Below are 20531 nucleotides of genomic sequence, written 5' to 3'. Positions count from 1 at the left end.
AATGCTTACAAAATTCTTGGAGGATTGGCTACATCAGGGGTGTGTGGCCTAATATGCAAATGAGCTCCTCTAGAATTCTACCCCTGGGGTGAATAAATGTCCTCCAGGTCAAAGGAGTTTGACTATTGATGACAGTTGACCGTTCTGTATATTTTTTTTCCCCGACTCTCCACTGAAAAAGTTGCAAACAAAACAAGAAAACAGTTCACCAGGATCTCATTGGAGCGGCCTGGGTGTCATTTGCAGCCCTTCAGAGTTTCAGGACTGAAGAAGAAGAGTTTGGATTTATGCCCCAACCTTCACTACCCAAAGGAGTCTCAGAGCAGCTTATAAATCTCCTTTCCTTTCCCCTCCCCACATCAGACACCCTGTGAGGTAGGCGGGGCTGAGAGAGCTCTGACAGAAACAGTTCTTGAGCAGAACAGCTTTGAGAGAACTTGTGGCTGACCTAAGGTCACATCAGCAGGTGCAAGTGGAGGAGCGGGGAATCAAACCCAGTTCTCCCGGATAAGAGTCGGCGCACTTAACCACTACACCAAACTGTCTTTCAAGACAATTTATTGGAGAAAAGAGTTAGTCTCAAGGTTTTTTGAGGACTTGTTATTATTTCTTGTCTGTTACTTAGAGAAGATGATGCTGTCTTATTCTGTGAATATATTATTGTACAGTTCCAAGTTGGTGGATGACGATCTGTCATTGTAAATTGTGTATGTCTTCTAGATGCTTTAAATGGAAGGTCTGTAGGATTTGTACATGATCGAATGAGTGACATATGACTGAATGAGCAGGCAAACTGTTAAGTATTGTAATGGAGTATAAACTTTTTATTATTATGATACCAGTCGATGGCTTCTTCCGTGTTTATTCTATTGCCACGCCCCCCCTCCCTGTAGCACAATGGAGCCTTCTGTCTTCTACAAAGAGATGGAACTGAAGCAGAAAATGGACCAAAGGGGATTTCGATCTCACAAGAGGCTGAACCCTTGCCCAGGTATACATCACCCGAGATGGTCTTCTGAGGCAGAAGCCTGTGCCCTTGTGAGAGACAGTGCGGGGCAGTGGTGAGATGGTTGACTGGCGCTCTGAGAGTTCACAGCTGATCTCTCTCTCTCTCTTCCCCCCCTCCCCACACACATACTTCTTAGCTCCACCCAGGGGTGGAATTCTAGCAGGAACTCCTTTGCATAATAGGCCACACGCCCCTGATGTAGCCTGTCCTCCAAGAGCTTACAAAAAAAGAGCCTTGTAGGACGATTGGCTACATCAGGGGGGTGCGGCCTAATATGCAAAGGAGCTCCCAAAATATGCAAAGGAGTTCTGAAAGAACAGCTTGCTTCCAATAAAAATATCGTAAAGAGCCATAAAGGCCAGCAAACTCCAGAAGGCTTGTGCATCCGGTTAAAAAAATAAGTTGGGACTGGCTTTAGTGCCTAATAGAAGTACATGCACTTAAGTGTCATCGTGACGTAAGTTTTTTACAATATAAAATCTCAAGTATTATTTCCATTCAGCTTTGTGGTACGCCTTGTTGTTAGTATTTTGGTTTTGTTCCAGGATGAAAGAACTTGAAGATGGTGTAGAAGAGCATTCACATTGGGTTGCCACAAAAGGCTGGTGACCCCGGAAGAACTGTATGAAAGATTACTCCTGAGGAAGCCCATTAACGAAATGAGCTCGCATCCGGGTGCTCGTAGGACTTTTCTTGTCCTATTTGACATGTGAAAATGGATCTCCGTCATAATATGAAGTACAAAAAGATACTTGCAAAGGTTTTAAAATGATTTTAATAAATATTGTTAGCCGGCCCAACAGCTTAGGCAGTCTTGTTCTCTTGCTTGTAGATGGCCAGGGCTTGCCTTCTTCCCTCCTTTGGGGGGGTGGGGTTAGCAGAGCGAGGGCAGGGCCCTTTCCCCCTCCTCAGTCCATCCTTATAACTAATTGGGGGGGGGGGCTACTAAGGATTATGGGGATGAGATAAACAATTGGGATATCCCCCCCCCACCAAAATGCACTGCTGAGCTGAATTTAGCCCAGAATGCAGAAAATTAGGTCTGTGCTACAGCTGCCCTAGGGCAGTGGTTGCTGAAGTGTGGGGCTAGAATGGAAGACTCATCTTCTTTGGGACGGGGTGGGGAGAGAGCTGTTTTTAACCTCTTCCTCTCCATGCACTATTGGAGAGTTTGGGAGTATGAGCTGGGGCTGGGGGAGACGTGTCGCACTTCAACCGCTGGTCCTCTTCTTACCCCCTGCCCCCATTCCTGGATATTTATTTACTCCCTTTTTACCCTGCATTTCTCTCCAGCAAAGACCCAGGGCAGTTGGCATCATTCCCTTCTTATCCATTTTATCCTCACAACAACCCTATGAGGCAGGTCAGGCAGACGGTCTGTGAAGAGCGGGGTATAAGGATGAAGGGCAGGGTATAAACCTAATTTCTTCTTTTTCTTCTTCTTGAATTCTATGTAAAGGAAGAGACTCAAAACCTGATCCTTCTGGTTGGCTCCCAGGTTCTTCTGACCTCACAGCTGCCCTGAGTCTCTACCTTGCCTAGGCTTGGGGGGGGGGGGGAATTCTGAGAAAGAAGGTGAACTGCTTCGATAATGCTTCTTTGAAGTGTTCAATGCCAGATAATAAAAGCAAATTTTAATCATTAATCTGTTCTTTTTCTATGTTCCTTTAAGCTTTTTAATACCGTTAGTAATAACGCCGTTGAGCAAGCAAATTTGTTATGAGATGTGCTCGTGTGCACTAATATCATATGAAACATTCCCTTCCAGTAGTGCACGAAAAGCACCAGACAATGAGCAGTGCTCACTCAGGCACTACGATTAATTCAGTTGTTCCACCAATAACCAGGGCTTTTTTTGGAGCAGGAACTCATTTGCACATTAGCCACACACCCCTGATGTAGCCAACCCTTCAAGAGCATAGAGGGCTGTTAGTACAGGGCCTACTGTAAGCTCTTGGAGAATTGGCTACATTAGAGGGGTGTGGCCTAATCTGCAAAGGAGTTCCTGCTACAAAAAAGGCCCTGCCAATAACCAATGCCTTAGTACAGCATATAAATGCTCAGTTGTTCCAGAACAATATCAGACTAAGAGAGCTCCCAGCAGGGCTGAAGGGCACTTGCCCGTGGGCCCCACGAGCATAGGGGGCCCATACTAATCTGCATATGATGCAGTACTTATCGAACATTTACATTTTAATTCCTGTGAGTAGTTGTCGTAAGGGCCCAGTACACTGCTTTGCCTGGGGCCCATAATGCTGTTAAGAAGGCTCTGGCTCCCAGGTTATGTAAGTTCATATACCGATAGGCTTGTCAATCCCCAGGTCCCACTGGGGGTTCTTCTGCTTTCCCAGGCTCCTTCCTGCCCCCAGTCAGCTGGTCGGCGGGGGGAAGCCCTGCTCCCAAAGCCGCCATGTGACTTTCCCCCTGGGAGGCTCCAGTCTCCAGTTGAAAGGCTTCCTCTTGGGATGGGGTTAGGCTTCCCAACTCCCAGGTCCCAGCGGGGGATCCCCTGGTTTTACAGGCTTCCCCCCTCCCCCAGCCAGCTGGCCGGCAGGGGAAGCCCCACCCCCACAGCCATCATGCACCTCCATGAACAATTCCCATAGGGAATGATGGGGAATTGATCTGCGGGTATTGGGGGCTCTGGTGGGGGCTGTTTTTTGAGGTAGAGGTGCCAAATTTTCAGTATAGCATCTAGTGCCTCTCCCCAAAATACCTACCAAGTTTCAAAAGGATTGGACCAAGGGGTCCAATTCTATGAGCCCCAAAAGAAGGTGCCCCTATCCTTCATTATTTTCTATGGAAAGAAGGCATTTTAAAAAGGTGTGCTGTGTCTTTAAATATGATGGCCAGAACTCCCTTGGAGTTCAATGATGCTTGTCACACCCTTGTTCCTGGCTTCGCCCCCAATGTCTCCTGGCTCCACCCCCAAAGTCTCCTGGCCTCATCCCCAAAGTCCCCAGATATTTCTTGAATTGGACTTGGCAACCCCATATACCGAGAAAGTCCATTTTCTTGGAACACAGTCTGTTACATGAGAACCCCTTTTTCAGAGAAAGCAGACCTGTTCACCTTTGTGCACCTTGTGAAAGTACGCTTCTGTCTGGGTTCCATCTATATGTTGTTACAGTGACATGGAGAAGGTGTGGTCTTCCAAAACGTGGCTGCTCCCGAGGACACCTGTCTCGAGCCCTCTCATGATTGTGTTCCTGTGTTTGGCTGTCTTTTGTCCCCACTTACCTGAGCTTAAGAGAAAAGACATGGGGACTGAGGAGAGCCTCATCTCGGCCTCCAGTTCTGCTTGCTGGAAAAGAGGAGAAGGAGGAGTTAGTTACACCCTGCCCTTCGCTCAGAATGGATTACAGTCTCCTTCCCTTCCCCCTCTCACAACAGACACCCTGTGAGGTGGGTGGGGCTGAGAGAGTCCTTGAGGCAATTGCACTAAAGAGAACAGCTCCAGAGAGAACTTGTGTCCATCCCAAGGTCAACAAGCTGGCTGCGTGTGGAAGAGGAGGGGGAAAGCAAACCCAGCTCTCCAGATTCGAGTCCACCGCTTTTAACCGCTACACCAAACTGGCCACACCAAACTGAGAGCCAGCTTGGTGTAAGGGTTAAGTGTGCAGACATATCTGGGAGAACCGGGTTTGATTCCCCACTCCTCCACTTGCAGCTGCTGGAATGGCCTTGGGTCAGCCAGAGCTCTCACAAGAGTCGTCCTTGAAAGGGTGAGTGAGTGTGAGCTAGCTTACAGTTTTTTAGCCTCTGGTTCACATATTTATGTTTTAGCTCAGGAAGGATGGCCGCAGAGCACCTAATTTATGCAGCAGCTCACAACTTTAATGTCAGTAGCTCATGAAGTAAAAATTTTTGCTCACAACCCAGTTTAGAGGGAGCATATACATTTTACCACTGGGTGGCGCTGCAGGATTACTTTTCACGTTTTTGCCATGCCAGTGCAAACTATGATGTTGGTGTGCCTAGTTTGTTACAATAACATTGTAATTTGCTTAGAGAAGCGGTGTCAAACATGTGGCCCGGGAGCCAAATCAGGCCCCTAGCAACTGGCTGTCATCTGTTTCCTTCACCATATCTATGTCTTGCTTCCTTCTGCACCGTAGCTTGCTTTGCCAGGCTTGCTCAATTGCACAGGAGCTGCAGAGCAAAGTCTCTATTTTCTCCATTGGATGAGGCTCCTCCCTTGGGGAGGAAGGGGGGAGGGAGAGCTTGCTTTGCCAGGCTCTCTTAATTTGCAAAGCAGAGCTACTGAGCCAAGCCTCTCTTCCTTCTATTGGGTGAGGCTGCTCTCCCTCCTGGTCCCCTGGGGAAGGAAGGAAGGAAAGAGCCAGAGCTTTGAATCAGAGACTCAGAGCAGCTTACAATCTTCTATATCTTCTCCCTCCACAACAGACACCTTGTGAGGTGGGTGGGGCTGAGAGGGCTCTCACAGCAACTGCCCTTTCAAGGACAACTCCTGCGATGGCTATGGCTGACCCAAGGCCATTCCAGCAGTTACATGTGGAAGAATGGGGAATCAGGGAAGAATGGAGAGGAGGCGGCTAACAGGTGATATGATCACCATCTTCAACTACTTGAAGGGCTGTCCTATAGAGGATGGTGTGGAATTGTTTTCTGTGGCCCCGGAAGGTAGGACCAGAACCAATGGGTTGAAATTAAATCAAAAGAGTTTCCGGCTCAACATTAGGAAAAACTTCCTGACTGTTAGAGCGATTCCTCAGTGGAACAGGCTTCCTTGAGAGGTGGTGGGCTCTCCTTCCTTGGAGGTTTTTCAACAGAGGCTAGATGGCCATCTGACAGCACTGAAGATCCTGTGAATTTAGGGGGAGGTGTTCGTGAGTCTCCTGCATTGTGCAGGGGGTTGGACTAGATGACCCTAGAAGTCCCTTCCAGCTCTATGATTCTACGATTCAAACCCAGTTCTCCCAGATAAGAGTCCATGCATTTAACCACGACACCAAACTGGCTCTCCAAAAGGTCTCATTTATGTCGGATCCAGCCCTCATAACAAATGAGTTCGACACCCCTGGTTTAGAGAATGAAGAAAAGGCAATTGCAAATGGAGAACTGGGTACCAAATGATATCCTGTGGAGTATGTACGTAAGAGCCATCAAGTCTCAACCAATTTATGGCAAACTCAGCGAGGGGATTTCAACACAAGTGTGAGGCAGGGCTGATTGGCTCTTGCCTTCCTCTTCAGAGACATCCTTAGGGATCTCCCATGCAAGCACCCATCCTACTTAGCAGGGGTCATTTTGTAGAAACAGAGGTACCGGAGCTCATTACCACAACTCATTTACAAATGCCACACACACTCTGACATCACCGGAAGGTGGACAAATTCTATCAGCTCAGCATCTACCTTAAAATGCTTCTTGAATTACAATGGTCATAATAAAACCTGACTCCCATCATACTTTTTAAATTACTTTCTGCTATGTGGCCACAGTGGCATGAGGAAGATTTAGGAACATAAGAATATAAGAGAAGCCATGTTGGATCAGGCCAATGGCCCATCCAGTCCAACAATCTGTGCCACACAGGTGCCATCAGGAGGTCCATGAGTGAGGCTAGAAGCTCTCCCACTATGCCCCACCCAAGCACCAACAATACAGAGCATCACTTGCCCCAGACAGAGAGTTCCAACAATACGCTGTGGCTAATAGCCACTGATGGACCTCTGCTCCATATGCTTGTCCAATCCCCTCTTGAAGCTGGCTATGCCTGTAGCTGCCACCACCGCCAAGGACGGTGGCTCAGTGGTAGAGCATCTGCTTGGGAAGCAGACGGTCCCAGGTTCAATCCCTGGCATCTCCAACTAAAAGGGACCAGGCAAATAGGTGTGACAAACCTGAGCTTGAGACCGTGGAGAGCCGCTGCCAGTCTGAGAAGACAATACTGACTTTGATGGACCCAGGGTCTGATTCAGTAGAAGGCAGCTTCATATGTTCACCTCCCATGGCAGTGAATTCCACGTATTAATCACCCTTTGGGTGATTTCCATCTGTCTGCTTTATATGTTTTGGTCATTTCCCCCATTTTTTGTGGGGGGAAATATTAGAAAGTTTGTCAAATCTTAGAGTTCAGCAGAATTCTCACGGGGGGGTTGAACAATGCATCCCAGAAGCAAGTATCGGGGGGGGGGTGCTAAGAAAGAAAGAGCACAATGGAATTTAGAGGTTCTGGAGCTTTATTAGGACAATTATAATTCAAGAGGCGCTTTAAGGTAAATGCTGAGGTGATATCGTCTAGTCCACCTCCCGGTGATGTCAGGAGTATGTGGCAGATGCAAACAAGTTATGCGATGAGCAGTGTTCCCTCTAAACTGAGTTAGCGTGAGCGAGCTCACAGATTTTTAGCCTCCAGCTCACACATTTTTGCCTTCACTCAGGAAGGATGACTTTAATGCCAGTAGCTCACAAAGTAGAATGGTTGTTCACAAGACTCTGCAGCTTGGTGGGAACATCATTTGAGTTGGGCTAACGAGCCGCAACACCTCTTTTTCTACACATGACCCCTGCTCTTTACTCAAAGTGCCACCAAATATGGCCAGCGCAGGGAACAATTGGGTTGCCATCCTCTAGTAACTCAGTTAAGAAGGTTCTTTCAGAGTCCAGGGCTGTCTCCTGCCTTTTCCATTCTCAGCTCTTTTGTTGAATCAGGGGCTCTTTAGATACCTGTTCCATGCAAAAGCTCTTTCGGGGTACCCTTTCTCTGATGCCCATAACTCTATTTCTCTTTAAGAGTAGTGCATCAGAATAATGTTTTTTTGTATTGACATACTCAAAAAAGAGATATTGGCTGTTTGTCTCATTACATATACTAACCCATCTGCCACTATATTCTAATGTATTCTCTTTTTTTTTCTAATGGCAAACTAGAATGATGTTTATATATGTGTTACATTTAAATTAAGGGAGGGACAGTGGCTCAGTGGTAGAACATCTGCTTGGTAAGCAGAAGGTCCCAGGTTCAATCCCCGGCATCTCCAACTAAAAATGGTCCAGGCAAATAGGTATGGAAAACCTCAGCTTGAGACCCTGGAGAGCCGCTGCCAGCCTGAGTAGACAAGACTGACTTTGATGGACTGAGGAGTCTGATTCAGTAGAAGGCAGCTTCATATGTTCAAACCTCTGAGAAACTAATGCCCTCATTTTAAACCCACAGCTAACATTACAACAGACTCTTATTTATGGTGCTTCACACCTACTGACATAGACATCAATCTGCTATTCTGACTTATATTGCCCCCTTGTTGATGAAGCCCAGTTAACTTAAACTAACAATCACTAGACCCCAAATTGTGATTCTTTTAAACTGCTACTAACAAACATTTCCATGATTTTGCTTACTAATTCACTGCCCATTTTCTCTACATTTAGGACTGTTTGCCATTCTATCCTGTTGTCTGATGAAATGTGCTTCTAGCACATGAAAGCTTACATTCTGGATAAAACTTTGTTTGTCTTAAAGGTGCAACTTTGTGCACAAGGCTGTAATTCTGAGTCTAGACAATTATGCTACAAGTTTTGCTAATTCTGGGACACTGGAGGGGTTTTCCAGTCCCTCCTGGGCAATCAGCAGCTCCCAGAAAGTAATTATTGTTTTGATAAAGTGTCCTTTGTTTCAATTGACCGAACGTGCAAATGTAACAGCAAACTGTTTTTAATCTTTTTCAACGTCCAAACTTTTGTTGTTGTTGTGGAAGGAAAGTACTTGCAAATATTACTTTAGGGGCTTTTTTAAAATCCCCATCCAAAGATTTTCCTTCTTTATTTCAAGCTATTTTGAGTATAACCTCGTTAAACCCTTTAAAGACCCGGTATTATATATAAAAATAAAATGGATGTGCGCATAAATTTCGCCACCGGGTGGCACTGTAAGCTGTTTTTCTCTTTTCAACGTACAATCTTTTTTGCTGTTGTGTAAGGAAAGTACTTACAAATATCACTTTAGAGACGTATTTTCCAGTCCCAATCTAAAGATTTTCTTTCTTAATTCAAGGGATTTTGAGTATGAACTCGTTCAAAATGCTTTAAAGGTTCAATATTTTTGGTCAATAAAGGGTCAATTATTTTTTAAAAAATAAAATTAAACGGTCTGGGTGTATATATACAATCTTCCACTGGGTGGCACTGCAGGATCACTTTTCATGGTTTTGCCGCGCTCTTGAGAACTTTTCATTTCGCCCAGGGGAATCTGTCTTTCTGAAGATATGAACTGATTTCCGGCAAACACTAAGCCCCTTTAGAACGGCTAAAGTTCAAGAATCTCCATTTCCACCTCACACACACACACCACACACGCTTCACAACTGATTTGACGTAAAATCAATCGGTCCACCCGAAGGAGGGTAGTAAAAGAACTAAGCCATTTTCTTGGAACTAGAGAGCAAATCCAGATGTGGGATGTTATAGTTCCCCTTTATCCCGTGGCGCAGAGTGGTAAAGATGCAGTCCTGCAGCCGGAGCCCTCTGCTCAAGAGTCAGGACCTGAGTTCAATCCCAGCGGAAGCTGGTTCAGGTAGCTGGCTCCAGGTTAACTCAGCCTTCCAACCTTCCGAGGTCGGTAAAATGAGTCCCCAGCTTGCTGGGGGGAAAGTGTAGATGACTGGGGAAGGCAATGGCAAACCACCCCGTAAAAAGCCTGCGGTTTTGTGAAAGCAACGTCACCCCAGAGTCGGAAACGACTGGTGCTTGCACAGGGGACCTTTCCTTTATCCTTTAGATCCTTTGCCTCGTCTAAAGTCCAACAGTGGCCTTGCTTACACATCACAGCCCTAGGGATGCCAGCCTCCAGGTGAGGCCTGGAGATCTTCCCCTTTTGCCACTGATCTCCAGCTGGCAGAGATCAGCTCCCCTGGAGGAAATGGCTGCTTTGGAGGGTGGACTCTGTGACATTGTCCTATACTGAGGCCCCCTCCCCTCCCCACCCACCCCCACCCCCGCTAAGTATTTCCCTGGAGCTGACAACCCTATTATCACCGCTAAAGCAAACGGTGAATAAATGCCCTTATTATGTACCGGTCCAGGAGTGGCCAAACTGTGACTCTTTCGCACATGATGCGTAGCTCTCAAAGCCCCCACTCAAAACCCTGTTGGGGGACTTGGAAAAGGCATTTCTCTCTTGAAATCGCTTTTTCAAGCCAACCAGCTGGCAGTTTGCATTTAAAGTTGCTTTCTTCCCCCCTCTCTCTCTCCCTCCCTCCTGCCTTCCTTCCAACGTCTGATGTTCCTGTCTTGCAGCTCTCAAGCATCTGACATTTATTCTATGTGGCTCTTAAATCAAGTAAATTTTGGGGGGGGGGCTGTACTGGTCAATCTGAGAGGTGGCCTGCGGGGGGGGGGGGATGAGGCCCAGGGTCGCCAGCCTCCAGGTGCAGCCTGGAGATCTCCTAGAATTGCAATTTGCCTTCAGACGCAGAGATCACTTCCCCTGGGTGAGCCTCCTCCGCCCCCCTAGACTATCCCCTCCCTAGGCACTCCCCCCCCCAATCCTACGGCATTTGCTGGGCGACCTTGAGACTCTCCCGTACTTTGAGCCTGGCCTACCTCGCAGGGCTGTTGCGGGAATTCAAAGGGAAGCAAGGAGAAATGACGTCACTGCATACTGACAGGGCCTTCAAAGGACGCCTTCAGCTGCCCTGGGATTGTGTCGACAGTCCCACTAAAGGTTCTGCGCTGCTGTTACTATTCAGATTCAAACACCCCAACACCCACACCCACGCACACCCCAAGAACCCCAGCGGCCGTTTCCATTGGAGACAGACGAAGGAGGAAAAGGTTATCTAACCACTGTGCCGCACTACCCAGCTTTTCTCCTTCCACGATTCCTTGCATCGCATCTAGGATTCCGCTCAGCTTTTTCTACTAGTCAACTACGAAGCTCCGGCTTTCGGCTGTTTAGTGGATTTTTTAAAAATTTCTTTATTTATTGAGGCAATTTGTAGTCCCTCTTTCCCAAGGACGGGCACAAGGCGGATAACAACATATTAAAACAATATAAAGCATAATTAAAAACCAGACCAATATGAACCATACAATTAGATGGATCATAAATTATAATATAATAAATACAACACAACACAATATAATATAATATAATATATAAATGCAGATAGCCTGTCCGTCCCTTTCCTTTTTTTTATCCTTATTTGTCAGGACTGCACAATTAATTTTGGCCGCAGTGTCATGAATCAGAATTTTAAAAGTCATTGAGGAATACCTAGACTCCAAGAAGCAGAGTGGCGCAGCGGAAGCGTGCTGGGCCCATAACCCAGAGGTCGATGGATCGAAACCATCCTCTGCTAGTTTGGTTTTATTTCCTTGAGTATTTCTTCTCTCCCCCCTCCCAAAAAAAAAATCCTTCTTCAGCTGATTATGAATCAGCATAGAGTGAATGTGCACTTTTTTCCTTGCTACGTTTTATTTTACTTTCTTATTTCCCCTACCCCCCCACAAAAAAAATCAGTAATTATAAACCGACACAGTGCATTCCGTAACCATACATTTTTTTTTCATCTGTAGCTTCAGCTGCCAGTCCATTTCCTGAATGAATGGAAAATCAGCATCCTGCTCCCGCTTCCTTAACAGGAAATAATAAAGGACTGCCTAAACGCTGCTATAAACATATGGAGGCCCATAAACTACACTGAAATTTTTGATAAAAAGCGAGATCTCGTTCGCACAATTTGTGTTCTTGAGTTTTAAGTAATTGAAAATTTACCAGTAAAAGGTTATAAATGGGAGAGAAAGAAAAAGATACCACCGCCCAACGTGGGGCTCGAACCCACGACCCTGAGATTAAGAGTCTCATGCTCTACCGACTGAGCTAGCCGGGCGTTGAGCAAAACGCTTCAAAATGCCTATATAAAGATACCACAATAGGCCAATGTCAATATTTTTGAGGATTTTCTTCCTTTCTGGGAGTTTTTGGTTATAGAAGTTGCATCCGTTGCTTGCATAGTGGTGAAAAGTACACAGCGAGATGACTTTTACACGAAGGGTCCTCTTCTACTACTTTAAAAAAAAAAAAAAAAAGGAACCAGATCTTATTGTGAGTTAGAAAAGGAAGGCATGTCCACGAAGCAGATTTGTATGCAGCGCATGCAACAAATCCTGTAAACCCCTTTTACAGTTTGGAAACCTAAATCCAGGACTAAAAGCAAGATTAATGCCCTCTCTGAGGCTCGAACTCAGGACCTTCAGATTATGAGACTGACGCGCTGCCTACTGCGCTAAGAAGGCACGTTGCAAACTTTTCCCGTTTTCTTCACAAAGAGAAAGAACAGTGATGGGGCGCTGTAATCCACGAAGGGTAAATAAATGTTTGTTGTGAGCAAGGACCCTAGCCAGAATCTGAACGTTTGTCTCGATGGAGATCTAAAGCGCTTTTCTCTCGTCCACGTCCTCCGTCGCAGCCTGGCCCCACCACTTCGAATCGCCCAGCTAATAGATCTCATTGAAAATACCGGAGCCAATCTACGGATGGATGGTCTTTCCGTCTATGAGAGGTCGGGCAGATCCTTCACTACTCGGGAAAGAAGGCGGCTAAGATGGGAATAATAGAATGCAGTGAGAGGTCTTTCTAGTTTTCCACGGACTCATAAGAACATATCAGAAGCCGGGTTGGGTCAGGCCAGTGGCCCATCCAGTCCAACGCTCTGTGTCACAGAGTGGCCAGAAAAACCAGGCGCCATCAGGAGGTCCACCAGTGGGGCCAGGACACTAGAAGCCCTCCCATTGTGCCCCCACCCGAGCACCAAGAATACAGATGGTGCCCCAGATAGCGTGTTCCCTCTATACCAGGCGCCAAACTTGCTTAACATAAGAGCCACATAGAGCAAACATCAGATGTTTGAGAGCTGTAAGATAGGGAGGGAAGGGAAGGATATAGATAGGGGGATGGAAAGGTGGAAAGAAAGAAACTTTAAATGTGTTCTACAAACCTTGGGCTGGCTGGGTTTGGTGAACTGATTTAAAGAGAGAAATGCCTTCTCCAAGCCAGCCAATGGGGCAGTGAGGGCTTCAAGAGCTACACAATATGTGTGAAAGATCCATAAATGGCTCCCAAGCCAGTTTGGCCACCCCTGTTCTATACCTTGTGACCAATGTTCCCTCTAAGCCAGGGGTCCCCAAGTCCTGGGCCGTTGACCAGAACCGGGCCATGGGCTGTTAGCAACTGGGCCATCAGTTGTACAATTATTTCATTCTATATTACAATGTAGTAATAATAATAGTAATAATGACATTGGATTTATATTCTGCCCTCCACTCCAAATTTCAGAGTCTAAGAGGAGCTCACAATCTCCTTTATCTTCCTCCCCCACAACAGACACCCTGTGAGGTGGGTGGGGCTGAGAGAGCTCTCCCCAGAAGCTGCACTTTCAAGGACAACTCTGTGAGAGCTCTGGCTGACCCAAGGCCATTCCAGCAGCTGCAAGCGGAGGAGTGGGGAATCAAACCCCGTTCTCCCAGATAAGAGTCCGCACACTTAACAACCACACCAAACTAATAGAAATAGTGCACAGTTGTATCGTCCCGAAACTCTCCGGTCCATGGAAAAATTGACTTCTACAGAACTGGTCCCTGGTGTCTAAAAGGTTCAGGACCCCTGCTCTAAGCTATGGAATCTTCTGAGCAAAAATGTTACGTACTTTATGAGCTACTGGCATTAAAGTTGTGAGCGACTGCATAAATCCATTTGCTCTGGGGGCATTTTTCCAGACCTAAGGCAAAAATGTGTGAGCTGTAGGTTAAAAAAACCCTGTGAGCTAGCTCACACCAACTCAGCTTAGAGGGCGCACTGCTGGGGGCTAACAGCTGCTGCTGGACCTGGGTTTCACACGTTTATCCCCTCTTGAAGCTGTCTATGCTTGTAGCTGCCACCACCTCCTGCAGCAGTGAATTCTGTGTGTGAATTACTCTTTGGGGGAAGAAGAACTTTGACCTGTTCTAAAACTTTTACCTTTACCTTTTTGAAGCTATCGCTCATTAATTTCATGGAGTGCTCAACCACAAGTTCTTGTATTGTGTTCCTCTACCTCCTCTATCCCAAGCATAATTCCGTAACCCTCTGTCATGTCCTCTCTCAATCCTTGTGTCTCCAGGTTAGAGATCTAACCTCTTTAACTTTTCTTCACTTGGAACCACATAGAATAAATGCCAGATGTTTGAGAGCAGGCAGGCAGGAAGGCAAACAGATGGGGTGTATTTCTATTTTTTAAAAAATCCTTAAATGAATAGAAGGATGTTACAAATGTTTTCATCGGTGTACACCACCCTGAGCCCTGTTTTTGCAAGGGGAGGATGGTCTAGAAATAATGATGTTTCCATCCCCTTAATCCAGGGGTAGCCGATCTATGCCTCGGGAGCCACATGTGGCTCTTTCACACATATTGTGTAGCTCTTGAAGCCCCCACCGCCCCATCAGCTGGCAGACTGGAGAATGCATTTACATTTAAAGTTGCTTTCGTTCTGTCTCTCCCTCCCCTCATCTATTTTCCATCCTTCCTTCCTTGCAGCTCTCAAACCTCTGATGTTCTTGTCTTGTGGCTCTCAAATGTCTGATGTTTATTCTACGTGGCTTTTACACTAAGCAAGTTTGTGCACCCCTGCCTTAATCGTTTTAGTTGCCCTTTTCTGCACCTATTCCAATGCTACGCGTCACACTTCCACTGCAGGGCTCTTCATCCGTATGGACAAAGGTTAAAAGGAAAGCGGGTGAGAGCGAGATTCTTTGGAGAGATCTTAAAGCCGCTCCGCTAGCATCTTGCCACATCTTTTCTGCAACGAGATTGGCCAGACCCCTTTTTTTCAAAATTCCCGCGCTTAAACCGCTTGGCCTTTTGTCTTCTCCAAAAAAATTCCGCGTTTGAGCCAACTAGTCTGACCCCCTTTTTTCCCCCTTTCCACGCTTGCTCCGATTGGCCCGAGCTTTTAAAAAACATTCCGCGCTTGCACTGATTGGTCCGAGCTTTCTCCTCTTCGCTTTCAAAATTCCCGCGCTTACACCGATTGGTCCGACTCCTTTCCGGTTCTAGCTCTATCCCCCGCTTCCTGTGCTACTGTCAAGGGACGGTGAAACAAAGAAGGCAGATTCAAAGCAGCTACTTAAGTGCTGCATTTAAAACAAAACACCCAGGTCCCCATGTCAATCCCATTTCTCTAAAGAAGCGTTCGGTTCCTCCTTAGCAACAAGCAAAACCCTTCGAAACAGTTCTCCCAAACTTTCCCTGCGGTTATAGTTCTGGGTTAACGTGTTGATCGGTAGTGATCTGTTCAGAAAGTTACATATTTACAAATCTTCTTTTTAAAAGACGCCACTGGCTGGGTAAGGAAAACCGTAACATTGTTCATAATCAAGAGCCAGACTGTAGCAACCCTGGTAAGATTTCTCGAGTTATGTACGTTTTAAGAATCAAAGGCTGTGATCACACGCTCAATAATGCACTTTCCAGCTGGATTTTACAGTGCGAACTGGCAAAATCCAGTCGGAAAGTGCATTGAAAGGAAATCTATTTTGTGTGTGACTGCAACCAAAGTTCCCTTCAGAAGATCGGATGAAGGGGGACTTTGAATCTTGAAAGGTTTATAACCCTAAAAATCTTGGTGGTCTAAGGTGTTCCTGGACTCGGCTTGTAAGCAACTGCTCGCAACGGAATGGCTCCCAGCCCCCACCCCCACCCCAATGCTTTTATTTTTATCCTCCTAAGACTTTATGCTCTTCTAGTTATTGTGACCGCAACTGGTGGCGTGGGAACGAACACCGGGACCTCATTTTGCGCGCCCCTCGTCTGCAAGCTACAGCGTTGCAAAGGGAGAAAGCAGCTCTTTTTAAGACATTGTGGGTAGCTCTTAAAAGAGCTTTTGGGGTCTGGTACTGGCGACGAAAAGATACCTCCGGGGGCCAGACAGGAGGGAATAAACTTATTTCCCCTTGGCCTTGTGGCTCTCGGTCTTCTTGGGCAGGAGGACTGCCTGGATGTTGGGCAGGACGCCGCCCTGGGCGATGGTGACCCGGCCCAGGAGTTTGTTGAGCTCCTCGTCGTTGCGGATGGCCAGCTGCAAGTGGCGGGGGATGATGCGGGTCTTCTTGTTGTCGCGGGCGGCGTTGCCGGCCAGCTCCAGGATCTCGGCCGTCAGGTACTCCAGCACCGCCGCCAAGTAGACGGGCGCCCCGGCTCCCACCCGCTCCGCATAGTTGCCTTTGCGCAGCAGACGGTGCACGCGGCCCACGGGGAACTGCAGCCCGGCCCGGGAAGAGCGAGTCTTTGCCTTGGCTCTAGCTTTGCCTCCTTGCTTGCCGCGTCCAGACATTTCAGCAATCAATCAATCAGCAGATAACACAATTTTCAACTCTCCCAAAAACCACGATTCCAGCACACCGGTGACCAGCCCTTATATACTTTCCCGGGGTGTTGAAAGTAAGCCTTTCGATTGGCTCATTTCAAACCCTGTTGTACTCGACGTCCAATGAGCACGGAGCTCCTCGGGCTGGCCAATGAGAGACGGGATTCTGAAAGCAGCGAATCAGAAAGAGGCAATGACAAGCGGTCGGCCAATGCGAGCCCACCGCGCGCGCTCCGGAGCCCGGGCAGCGTTCTACTGTGATGTCATGAAAGAGCTGACGAATCGGAAGAGGGGGGTTCAGAATACCTCATTTGCATAGGGCTCCTATAAATAGCGGGGCTCAGCTGGCGGGCTCACTCACAACGTGTTCTCTTTCCAGTGCGTGCAGAGGTAAAGGTCGAGGAGTGAGAAGATGCCTGAGCCAGCCAAGTCGGCGCCGGTGCCCAAGAAGGGCTCCAAAAAAGCGATCACCAAGACGCAGAAGAAGGGCGACAAGAAGCGCAAGAAGAGCCGCAAGGAGAGCTACTCCATCTACGTGTACAAGGTGCTGAAGCAGGTGCACCCGGACACGGGCATCTCCTCCAAGGCCATGAGCATCATGAACTCCTTCGTCAACGACATCTTCGAGCGCATCGCCGGCGAAGCCTCCCGCCTGGCCCACTACAACAAGCGCTCCACCATCACCTCCCGCGAGATCCAGACCGCCGTGCGCCTCCTGCTGCCCGGGGAGCTGGCCAAGCACGCCGTCTCTGAAGGCACCAAGGCCGTCACCAAGTACACCAGCTCCAAGTAACAAGTTTTTAGGCAGTTTTCAGGGAAAAAACCCAAAGGCTCTTTTAAGAGCCACCCCACTTGCTCCCTAAAAGAGCTGCTGCCACTCTGTATATCTCAGTACATTTTGAATATGAAGCGTGTAACGTGCCAAACGATCTTTTGACCTGAATGAACACTGCAGAACAACACTTCCAATGTAAAACATTCAACTTGTGTAAAACTAACACCAAAAAACCCCTGCCTTCAGCCTAATGAATAAGCATCACACTAAGCTTCAATTAGGAGTAAATGTAACTGTTTGCAAGCTGTTGATGATCCGGATAGGCGACTGGAGCTTCTTTAAAAGGCATGCAAACTATTAGGGGATGTATGGAAAGATCACAGTACAGTATGGTATATGTTGGCTGCGATCACACGCACTAAACCAGGGGTCTCCAGGAGACTGGTAGTGGTCTGTGGCCTATTAGCAACTGAGCCATGAGTTGTATAATTATTTCATTATGTATTACAATGTAGTAATAACAATAATAAGACATTGGATTTATAGCCTGCCCTCAACTCCGAATTTCAGAGCCTCAGAGCGGCTCAGAATCTCCTTTACCTTCCTCTCCCACAACAGACACCCTGTGAGGTGGGTGGAGCAGAGAGGGCTCTCACAGCAGCTGACCTTTCAAGGACAACCTCTGCCAGAGCTATGGCTGACCCAAGGCCATTCCAGCAGCTGCAAGTGGAGGAGGGGGGAATCAAACCCGGTTCTCCCAGATAAGAGTCCGCGTGCTTAACCACTACACCAAACTAATAGAAATAAAGTGCACAATTGTATTATCCCAAAACCACCGCCTCTCCCCCCCCCCATACCTGGAAAAATTGTCTTCCACATAACCAGTCCCTGGTGCCAAAAAGGTTGGGGACCGCTGCACTAAACAATGCACTTCCCAATTGGCTTTTGCCAGTTTATACAGTGAGATCCAGTTGGAAAATGCATTGAAAGTGCATTATTTAGTGTGTGTGATAGCAGCCACTGGCTCAAAAGTAATAGAGGGGGAGGGTTATTTCTAAATGAACTGGAGGTAAACCTGAAGGCAAGCCGGTCTGCAAAGGGGAGACATGCAAGGCACTGAGGAGCGAGATTTGAATCCAGGACCACTTTAGCCAAGGTTTTCAGAAAGCTGGTTTCAGAGGGCAGCAGTGTCGCCCCACAGTTGAACAGCCGCATACTCATCCAGCAGCTCCTTAGAGATGAAGACTGACTCCTTATAGCCCAGTCAAAAAGTGTTAGGAGGTGTTGCAAAGAAGAAACACAGAATGCAGAACACAATGTGCATTACAATATTTGTTTTTAGAGCATAGGGGAACTCTTGGGAGGGGGGCAGAAATTGAGCATCTGTGCCCAGAATTAAACTTGGTTGGTCATAAAGGTGCCACTGGACTCCAACGTTGTCTTGTTGCTTAATACCAGAATTACTACCCCCAAAAATCTGTCATCTACAGAGGGAGACTTGAGGCATATTGTTCCTTTCCTACAGGACAGGGTGGCCAAACTAGCTTAATGTAAGAACCACATAGAATAAATGTCAGATGTTTGAGAGCTCACAAGATGGATGGATGGAAGGAAGGAAGGAAGGAAGGAAGGAAGGAAGGAAGGAAGGAAGGAAGGAAGGAAGGAAGGAAGGAAGACAGATGGGGGAGGGAGAGGAGAAAGAAAGCAACTTTAAATGCATTCAAGTCATCAGCTGGCTTAGGCTTGACAAGTGGTTTAAAGAGAGAAATGCCTTCTCTTTGCCAGCTGACAGGGTGATGGGGTCTTCTAGAGCTACACAATATGCACGAAAGAGCCACAGTTTGGCCATCCCTGCTGAGGGTCAAAGCAACAAGAAATCGGTAAGGCTCAACAGTCTTTTGGCTACCCAAGTTGGACAAGCTCTTGCTGATTTGATCGTGCCGGATCTTGGAAGCTAAGCAGAGTTGGCTCTGGTTAGTATTTGGATGGGAAACCAGCCAGCAAGCTAGGCCTCACTACGCAGAACCAGGCAACAGCAAACCACATCTGAATGTCTCTTGCCTGGAATAAAACCCACAGGGCCCCCCTAAATTGGATACACCTTGACCTCAGGGAATGGGGGTCCTCCAAAGATTCTGCTGGGATTTGGAAGACTCAAGGCAAAGCTTGTGTTGGAAGTAGGCATCCTGCAAACTGGCTTGATCCTTAACCTGACAATGGTGAGTCCTGGACTCAATGCAGCCAACTGATTTTGTGCCTTCGCACCCCCCCCCCCCTCCCTTTACTCTTTCGCTAGGGAAAGTTGCCTGGTAGTACTAAGAACATAAGAGAAGCCACGTTGGATCAGGTCAGTGGCCCATCCAGTCCAACACTCTGGGTCGCACATTGGCCTTTTTTTGGCGCCATCAGGAGGTCCACCAGTGGGGCCAGGACAAAAAAAGATACAAAGCTGAAAACGTCAGAGTGCCGAGACTGTTTGGCGTCCTCCCGAAGGAGCAGCAGGAGCAGCATTTGGCGAATTAGTTGAAGGGACCATACTAGGGGCAAATGCAGTTCAGTTATTGTTTTTTTCTCTCTTTTTTAATAATAAAAATGCCCTTTTTAAAGCAAAAACCACTTGCCCCCTCTGAGGTTCGAACTCAGGACCTTCAGATTATGAGACTGACGCGCTGCCTACTGCGCTAAGGAGGCGTTAGCAACCCCGCTTTCTAAAGGCAGAAAGTATTACTATTCGAATAAACTTTCTTCTGTAAGCAGAGCACCAAGATTAAAGAATCTTTTCCTTTTTTGTCCTCCCCATCGGCTTTTTAAATATCTGCCCGAACACAAAGCTTTCGGTACTCACACTTGCCGTTCTTCTCTATCATTTAGTGGCTTCTAATAGAAAGTATTAAGCAAATGCCTTTTTAGGAGTTTTCATTTAAACCCACGTGGCTACCGCAGCCTCTTGTTTGCATACAGGCGAAGATGATCTGTACGCAGCTCTGCTCATGGAGAACACTTATTTGGAGTACAGAAAAGGCCAGATGGTAAATTTTGCATTCAAATCCACGTAGGCGTTTTCAAAAATAAACAAATGAGCGCGAGTAGTTCGACAATAGGTTTTAGTATTAATTTTGCATTTAAAAATACAACTGGCCCGTACGGGATCGAACCCGCGACCTTGGCGTTATTAGCACCACGCTCTAACCAACTGAGCTAACCGGCCACGTTGAGAAACAGATTTGGAGAAGAGCTAGTCACTGTTAAATTAAGGTGGTATCGAACTCCTCGAAGTGGCCTCTAGATGGCACTACCGTGCTTTTAACTCATGGGAAATTCAACAAGGCCATTTAAAATTGCCCCAAATTTTGCTACTCTCACTTTATATGTCTCGCTTTA

General features: G+C 47.1%; 2 protein-coding genes and 5 non-coding genes across 7 annotated transcripts; 2 read left to right on the top strand and 5 right to left on the bottom strand.

The window, feature by feature from the left end:
- Nucleotides 1-11262: 11262 nt before the first annotated feature.
- On the top strand, nt 11263-11334 carry TRNAM-CAU (transfer RNA methionine (anticodon CAU)). The gene has a single exon. It is a non-coding gene; the product is annotated as a tRNA-Met (tRNA).
- Nucleotides 11335-11792: 458 nt separating this feature from the next.
- On the bottom strand, nt 11793-11865 carry TRNAK-CUU (transfer RNA lysine (anticodon CUU)). Its single transcript has one exon. It is a non-coding gene; the product is annotated as a tRNA-Lys (tRNA).
- Nucleotides 11866-12198: 333 nt separating this feature from the next.
- Nucleotides 12199-12271, bottom strand: TRNAM-CAU (transfer RNA methionine (anticodon CAU)). Its single transcript has one exon. It is a non-coding gene; the product is annotated as a tRNA-Met (tRNA).
- A 3602-nt stretch (nt 12272-15873) lies between these two features.
- On the bottom strand, nt 15874-16401 carry LOC132584121 (histone H2A type 1-E). Its single transcript, XM_060255923.1, has one exon. It carries the CDS (start codon nt 16340-16342, stop codon nt 15953-15955), a length of 390 nt encoding a protein of 129 aa, XP_060111906.1. The 5' UTR covers nt 16343-16401; the 3' UTR covers nt 15874-15952.
- A 332-nt stretch (nt 16402-16733) lies between these two features.
- LOC132584540 (histone H2B 1/2/3/4/6-like) lies at nt 16734-17222 on the top strand. Its single transcript, XM_060256444.1, has one exon. The coding sequence runs from the start codon at nt 16788-16790 to the stop codon at nt 17166-17168; it is 381 nt and encodes a 126-aa protein (XP_060112427.1). The 5' UTR covers nt 16734-16787; the 3' UTR covers nt 17169-17222.
- Nucleotides 17223-19768: 2546 nt separating this feature from the next.
- TRNAM-CAU (transfer RNA methionine (anticodon CAU)) lies at nt 19769-19841 on the bottom strand. The gene has a single exon. It is a non-coding gene; the product is annotated as a tRNA-Met (tRNA).
- Nucleotides 19842-20285: 444 nt separating this feature from the next.
- On the bottom strand, nt 20286-20358 carry TRNAI-AAU (transfer RNA isoleucine (anticodon AAU)). The gene has a single exon. It is a non-coding gene; the product is annotated as a tRNA-Ile (tRNA).
- Between the last annotated feature and the right edge of the window lie 173 nt (nt 20359-20531).

This window comes from Heteronotia binoei, chromosome 15, assembly GCF_032191835.1.
Source record: "Heteronotia binoei isolate CCM8104 ecotype False Entrance Well chromosome 15, APGP_CSIRO_Hbin_v1, whole genome shotgun sequence".
Classification (NCBI taxonomy): Eukaryota; Metazoa; Chordata; class Lepidosauria; order Squamata; family Gekkonidae; genus Heteronotia; species Heteronotia binoei.
Note: the sequence above shows the minus strand (reverse complement) of the source record. Positions and strands in the feature narration are given on the sequence as shown.